General features: G+C 50.5%; 1 protein-coding gene across 1 annotated transcript; it reads right to left on the minus strand.

Moving 5' to 3' along the window:
- Positions 1-460: 460 nt before the first annotated feature.
- LOC144172943 (neprilysin-1-like) lies at positions 461-4360 on the minus strand. Its single transcript, XM_077701537.1, has 2 exons — positions 4097-4360; positions 461-795 (listed from the first exon to the last, which is right to left on the minus strand). The coding sequence occupies exons 1-2, from the start codon at positions 4313-4315 to the stop codon at positions 496-498; spliced, it is 519 nt and encodes a 172-aa protein (XP_077557663.1). The 5' UTR covers positions 4316-4360; the 3' UTR covers positions 461-495.
- Between the last annotated feature and the right edge of the window lie 3414 nt (positions 4361-7774).

Consider the following 7774-nt stretch of genomic DNA (forward strand, 5'->3'; position numbering starts at 1 on the left):
AAATTCGCTAAATTACTGCAGCCTAATCTTCAGAAAAATGACAAAAAACAATGACTCTCCAACGTCGCTAATTCGCTGCACCAAGGTTAACCATCGCAATGTCTTCGTTACATACAGTTCGCAAACACAAGGGCTTCAATGGGGGTGGCAGTGGGGAATTGAAAACCTTCGTTAAGTCCAGGAAGTCGTTACATAGAAGTTCGTTACATCCAGCTTGAACTGTACATTTACCACAGGCGCGCAAAAACTGACGCTGCTTTCATCCGCAGTTCCTGTTAGATTTACTTGGGTTTTCAGGATAGACTGAGAAGGTAAAACTATTCCGAGGACAACTACTATTGTGTAAACGCGAAATTAAACCTCATTTTATTCAACCCAATCCCAGACGCAGTGTAAAATCAGGACAACGTCTTGTTTCCCAGTCCGAACGCTTCGGGGAAAGTTCTTCTATACCGTTATGGAATCAAAAATCTCCAAAGACGCTGGTCAAGTCCTTCACCAAAAAGAGCAGCGAGAAGTCGGATTCATGGGAGATCCGGCGGGGCAAATGAAGGCACGTGCGAAGGCCTCCATGTTCTTCAGGGGAACGTTGCAGCGCTCCCGGAAAGGCACGTACCGACCGGTCTGCACCACGTTACTCGTGGCGCACCACTTGATGCACGAGGCGATGAAGAAGAGCTGTTCCGCGTTGAACTCGAACCCTTCCACCTTCTCCTCTTCCGCGAGGCTTGAGTAGGCGTGGTAAGCGGACGCGAGGCCGGCGAAGTCAGCCGTGTTCTCGGCATCCTGCTCGTCCTGCACGTTTGTGGCGACGCAGCCGGAGTTCATCGAGTAAGAAAAAATAAGAAAATGTTTCCGGATTACAAGCTCGAAATGGGGTCTGTTTTCTTTTTTTTAGAAAACCCGCTGGCGCATTTTAAGCTCCCGACAGCTTTTTCTGTGAATAGTAAATAGGCGATAAATTTCAAATAAAAGCAATCATTCAGGGATTGCGAAAAAAGGGTGTAGACGAGCATTACTTTAGAACATGGTTTCTCAAAGTGGGTTCCGCGGAACCTAGGGGTTCCGCCGGCCCCTCCTCAGGGTTCCGCGAGCCGCTGATAAATTTTCCCTGGTTCCGCACTCGCAAAGTCTTATATGGTGAACTTGAGGTGCGATCGATGTAAGGAACCTCCATTACTCACGCCCGAGTGTCAGTAAGCACATCTCGGCGCATAACAGAAACGCGCGAGCTGCGCAATAAATCTCGCCAGCAGCTTGTAGCCAGCCAGACTCCGAAAACGGGCCACGTGGTTAAACTATTGCACTTGAATCTCAGCCTTATATTACCCCCATGCGCATTTCTCCTGTTTGGAGATAGGTGCCGCTAGCGTACATGCTCGCGTAAAGTCGACAGAGAAAAAAAAAACGATACCCTTGCTTGCTTTTGAATTTATTGCACGTTAATGTAGCATGAACGGAATGAAAAATGGCAGGAGGGAGGGAGGGGGGGGGGGGGGGGGTTCCTTGGCACTTAACGGAACTTAGCAGGGTTCTCTAGGACCAACATGCTTGAGAACCCCTGCTTTAGAATACTGGAGGATATCTACAATAGAGCACTGCACGGGCCCGGGCCGGCCCGAAAGCCCGGGCCCGACCTGGCCCGCGGGCCGGGCCGGGCCGCCCGAAGTCGATTATCGGCGGGCCAGGGCCGGGCTCGGGCTCAACGTTGTGGGCCCGGGTCGGGCTCGGGCTTGAACTCATCGGCCCGGCCGTTAATAGTTCCGACGTGAAGTGTAGAAAAGACCATTAGAATGAATATTCTTAGTTTATTTTTGCGCGCTTCTTGATGTTACTTGTACGCATTGTTTTAAAAACGTGTTTTGCTAGGTCTGATAGTCACGATGCTGTAATTCTAATGACATTTTATGTACTGCATCAAGATTTTATATTTTGGTGTACAACATAACAAAGATGCGGCAACAAGGAATGCCCTAGCGGGGAAGGAATTAATTCAGACAACCTGGAGCTGTGCGCCTATGTCTATGCACACGTGTTTTAGATGTCGCGCCAATCGAAATGCGGCTGCCGCGGCGGAGAATCGAACTCGCGTGATAAAGAAACCACCGCTTAACAACCACTGGAGGTGAAATATTCCAACGCACGTACAGAGCGCAACACCCTTGTCTATAACACTGAGTTCAACTTGAACTGGTTACCTCTCAAAACTGGCGACTCCAACTTGTCCCAAAAACGTTGACGTCAAAATATATGGTCAGGACTTCAGACTGACGCAAAAGTTTTCTTCAAATGTTTTTCGGCCGAGGCAAGATAAGGCTATAAGTACGAAACCTGTGTTATAGACAAGGGTGTTGCCCTCTGTACATACTCGTGGATTCGAATGTGGATCAAAAATTTTTAGCAATGCCGACTTGTGGCCGAGGCAACTAAAGGTGATGGTGTCTCTCGTGCAAGAATACGAGCTATTATGACGTCGATGTGACGTGAACTGCAGACGTTGTATATAAGCTAAACTACGTGTACTTTTAAACCCTTATTTTTTGCGTTTCCCTTCATGACATGATTGTACAGACTATATTCTCCGTCTGATTACCCGCTACGAAGACATTGAACCAAATATAATAAACAAATTTTTTTCAGCGTCAAAGACCGGGCCTGGTCACACACGCGCGGCCCTCTCTAGGCTCAAAAATAAATGACCCGGCCCGGGCCGGGCCTGGGCTTGAAACGATGGGCCCGGGCCAGGTCCGGGCTAGGTGTTACGGGCCCGGGTCGGGCTCAGGCTCCACAAAGCCGGCTCGGGCCGGGCTCGGGCTTTAAAATCAGGCCAGTGCAGTGCTCTAATCTACAATGGGTCACAGCTACCATCGTCCTCCATAAGGGCAGAAGTAAAATACCTATAAGGAAGGGCGTCAGACGAGGAGACACAATCTCTTCACTGTTACTCACAATGTATACAAGGAGTATTCAGAACATTAGATTGAGAAAAGGAAAGTGTATAACCGCCGCATCTTACCGGAACTCACCTACGGGGCAGAACCTTGGAGGCTCACTAAAAGGGTTCAACTTAAATTGAGGACGACTCAGCGAGCAATGGAACGGAAGACGATAGGTGTAACATTAAGGGAAAAGAAGAGAGCGGAGTGGGTTAGGGAACAAACGCGTGTTAAGGACATATTATTAGAAATTAAGAAGAAAAAATGGACGTGGGCAAGGAATGTTATGCGAAGGCAAGATAACCGCTGGTCATTAAGGGTAACAGAGTGGATCCCTAGAGAAGGCAAGTGCTGCAGGGGGCGGCGGAAGGTTAGATGGCCACATAAGATCAAGAAGTTTGCAGGGATAAATTGGTCGCAGTTAATACACGAGTGGGATAATTTGAGAACTATGGGAGAGGCCGTTTTCCTGCAGTGGACGTAGATAGACTGATGATGACGATGTGATGATGATGATGCAATTTCAAATTACTTCATCCAATCTCATCAAGGAAATCTAGCGTTTTAATGGCCAAGAAAGGGCAATTGATGCTTAACCCCAAAATGTGTCAATTTTGTGCTAGCTAAGCACGATCCTGCTCCATACCACCCACCTACCCACACGCCCGCCAACCCACCCAACTACCCCTACGTACCTACCACCTGCATACCCACCTGCTATACCCACCCATACCGCTACCTAGCTAGTGCCGACCGACCAATGAAAATCCTGGCGGCACATAGCACTGAGAGAAAAGAGTGCCGATACTCTAAAAGCCTTTATTTAGTGACGCTACCGCTACCCACCCATATACATGCTTCCCTTTCTACGAACCTGTCTATCCATTTACATACGAACCTACGTCTCTGTCTCTCTGTCAGTCTGTAAATATTTATATACTTGTCATCGAATAGAATATTGCCTGTCATCCTACACCTCGCCTAAACGAAACAGTTCACATTAGCATTTCTTCAGAGTGATCAGAATCGTTGGAATCAGTCGCACCAATAACGCCACAGTACATCAGTTTTAGAACTACACATTCTACATCCCTGCGTCTTAATCTTTATACTCACTTCGCGTGCAACCAGCAACCCTAAACAGCAAAGCAGCTCCATACCGTTTCCAGCCCATGCGACTGGCGCAGGCATGCCATCCGCTGCATGTACTCCGCCCGTGCTTGCGGCGTCCACCAGTCACGCACATTTCCCTCTGCGTCAAAACGGCTGCCCTCCACGTCGAAGGCGTGACTCATTTCATGACCCACGATGGAGCCCAGACCGCCGTAGCTCAGGGCCGTCGAGTTCCCGGACACGAACAAGGGCGGCAGCATAACCATCGCGGGAATCACGATCTTGTTCGCGTAGAGGTGGTAATACGCATTGGCCACAACCACCGAGAACCTGTGAAGGTCAAGACCACGTCAATGCACTTGAATGTTGCAGTGAAAAAGATTTGAAGGGACACGGAAGTGAAGTTAGCTTCTGTTTTTGTTGGCATAGACTGGCTCAAATAAATGCGCTTTTTATAGTTTATGAGGTCGATGAAGCAGCATTCAATTTATAAGTGGTGAAAGATGAAAAAAAGGGCCCATCTCCCCGCGAGGGGGACTCGAGTAAATGCGTCGCATAGGGGGTGGGTGTATTGCGTTAACGTTTAGTGTTTGGCGAGTTGGTGGCAGTGAATGCGTTGTATCAGCAGCTTCTTGACGTAGTTTGAATGAGTCAAGGATATAAGGCGCGTTCGTAGCCTTTCATTCTGTGTCGGTTTTGTGGCGCAGTGGGAAGAGCACCATGTACCCCGCGTTCCGCCCACAGGTAGTGAATGCGTTGTATCAGCAGCTTCTTGACGTAGTTTGAATGAGTCAAGGATATAAGGCGCGTTCGTAGCCTTTCATTCTGTGTCGGCTTTGTGGCGCAGTGGGTAGAGCACCATGTACCTTGCGTTCCGCCCGCAGGGTCGTGGGATCGAAACCAGGCTCCGGTAAGTACTATTTTTTTATATAGAGTAGGGGGAGGGGTGCGGACCTGTTGTTGAGAGCGAGGAGGGTAGCGTGATGCGGGAGAGGAGGAGTGGGGGAGAGGGCGCACCTGGAACGGCTGTTCCGGACGCCGAGGCACGCCAACGCCGGGTGACATCGTGAGTTAAAGAAATGCTCTGCATTTAAAAATGCTAAACTGCACTTGCGGCTGCTGGAAGAACTAAACGCAGTGATGCGTGTTAAGGCCGAACCGCATGGAGCGTTTTTTTCACGCGATTCGCGTGCGTTGGCGTTCCGCGTGCGTTTTTTCAACGCCCGCGTCGACGATTCCGCGCCCTCGGCAGCATCTGCATCGGCTAGAAATTAGACAGATTTAGTTGGGCGTTCCGGGCGTTAGCGTATTGCTGGGCGTAAAGCGGAGCGTACGCTCGTCGCGACGCGCCCATGGATAGTTTTAGTACAGCGAGCGTTTTTCGTAGCGTGCGCTAACGCTTGTGGCGCTACCTGTTGAACCCAACGCGAAGTACCCAAATTTAACCTTGCGGCGCCACCTGTTGAACCCAACGCGAAGTACCCAAATTTAACTTTTTTACGTGGCTAACCAAGGCAAACTGTAGCTGGACGGCGTTTCTTTTTTTTTTTTTTTCGATGCGTTAACGCTGGTTTCGATTGTAAAAATCTTGCAAGTACGATAAAAAATACCCTCTTACCTTGATTCAGTATTAGGGAAAACTATGATACACCCGTCGCGATTGCTTTGCTCAACCGCGCGACGCCGAAGTTTTGAAGCAACACGCAGTGCTCGGGATACTCACTTTATTCAGCTCTGACATATGGCAGGAGCATGCGACAAATACAATGTTCTGTGATACAACTGAGCATGGCATGCGACGCGCAAAATGAAACAGCGGGTAGGCTGGCGCGGCGGTTTAGTGATACACTTCACCCGGGTGTAGCAACTCAATAAGATACCCGATGCGTTCCTATTACTCACTTCCTCTTATTCGTGGAGTCCAACTACAAATCCTTCACGTTTCACGCGGTAGCGCAACGTCCTCGGCTCGCACCCGACGGCGCGATTCCCTAAATGGAGGCCACCTATCTGCACCAACACTGCGCGCATTCCACCGCCGCGACACGCACACAAACATCGCCGCCCGCTTCGGGAGCCATCCAGGTTGTCCTTGGTCGCTCATTTCTGGTCTGCATGCCTGTTGGAACTGAAACGTTGTCGCCTAACGAGAAAAACACGCGACGGTCCGCGTTTTCAGTCGGGGAACCTCCTGCCACGACCGGCCGCCGACATCGCCGAGGCAGCAGCCATTTTGAAAGCAAGGGGCCTCCCAGCAGGTCCGCAGCGCCCCGCAAGCGCCCGGGAGCATACGCTCCCAGCCGTTGCGTGCGTAGCACCGGATGAGCACCGCATCGCCGGGGCGTTTACGTAGCGTACTGCGCATGCGCAGTCGCGAGCCGCCCCGCCGGGGCGTACGCTCGTCCGGAGCGCGCGCCTAACTAAATCTGTCTATTAACGCGCGTCGCGCAGGGCAGTGGGAGGAGCCTGGCGACTTGCGCCAATGGGGAGGCGCGCGCCTCATGGCGGCGGTTTCGAAGCGCTCGAGACAGCCGGCTGGCTCCGCCGGGGATGTTTAGGCTTACCACCCTGGCGCTTTCACTAGCGCCGCGGATGATGTTTTATAGTACCGTTTTCGCCCACATTATAAGTTCCTTTACCGCACAAGCAACTTCGCGCGTGCCTTGAGCGGCATTTTAGAGAGCACTTAGAAGCGGTCGCTCGAGCTCCCGACACCCACTTCGCGGCCGAAGCCGCCGCCATGTTGCTGCCGCCGGCGCGCCGCGCGCAGCGTGCAGGTGGTTCTGCGGCAGCGTCAGCGCGCCTTGGGGCGCGGGCGGCGCGTTTTCGCGAGCAGAAAACGCTCCATGCGGTTCACGCTTTAGAGTTGCGATGCGATTGGGCGATGTCCAAGATTGCAATGTATACCAGTTTCGGTTTCGATTCAGTGCAACAACATGCTTGGCATTCGACGTTGTGGTTGGTTGGCCATTCTCTATATACCTTAGGAATCAGCATTGCACGCTTCTACCATGTTGATTTTGCCCGTTGATATTTATACTGAATAAAGTAGCAGTAAACGTACCCACAGTAGGACAAAAATCGCCTACGACTCTGCAGTCCAACTTTCCCAAGTAGTTCCACAGATCACTACACTTTCCAATATGACCTAATTTCTATTAAGATGCATTAAGCAATGATAATTATTTGACTTCGCACGTGAAACGTGTGGTGTCACTATGCTCACTTTCCATTTCTCCACCGCTTGCTCTTAGAAAGAAATACATAAATTAAATGGCATGCTTGTTTTACCGCGAAACCAGTTTTTATATCTCTGAGCGTAACTACCAAGTAATGGTACCTTTGAAGACATTGTTTGGGCGAGCTCGCGAAAGCGTTCTGAAACCCTTAGTCGGTCACACATATTTGAAGACGACTCCGAAGCAGCAAGTAAATATGATATAAATGATACCAAACAGTACATGCCTCTGAGAATAACCTCTAGACGCATTGCAACACCAAGCGAAAACTACCCACGACTCACATAGCTACGTGACGGCCCCAAGCGACACGTAAAGGCGCTATCAGCACGCTGTAAAGCGAACGGAAGAAAAGCCCTGAAACTCTTGATCGACAAAAACAACCGCCGCCTGCGTGTTTCCCGGGGATAGCCGAAAGTCTTCCCCTCGCGTTTCTAGCCCACCCGCCTTGTAGCAAAATGTCGCAGTACCCACATGCAAAGCAAT

The sequence above is a fragment of the Haemaphysalis longicornis genome, unplaced genomic scaffold, assembly GCF_048455015.1.
Source record: "Haemaphysalis longicornis isolate Haplotype H1 unplaced genomic scaffold, Haemaphysalis longicornis Haplotype H1 scaffold_278, whole genome shotgun sequence".
Classification (NCBI taxonomy): domain Eukaryota; kingdom Metazoa; phylum Arthropoda; class Arachnida; order Ixodida; family Ixodidae; genus Haemaphysalis; species Haemaphysalis longicornis.

What these genes read in the sequence shown, in the direction of transcription:
- LOC144172943 (XM_077701537.1), bottom strand. Translation starts at nt 4,315, where the DNA reads ATGGTTATGCTGCCGCCCTTGTTCGTGTCCGGGAACTCGACGGCCCTG. An exon ending in AGTCGCATGGGCTGGAAACG is followed by an intron (nt 796 to 4,096) that starts GTATGGAGCTGC and finishes ACAAACGTGCAG; the next exon opens with GACGAGCAGGATGCCGAGAA.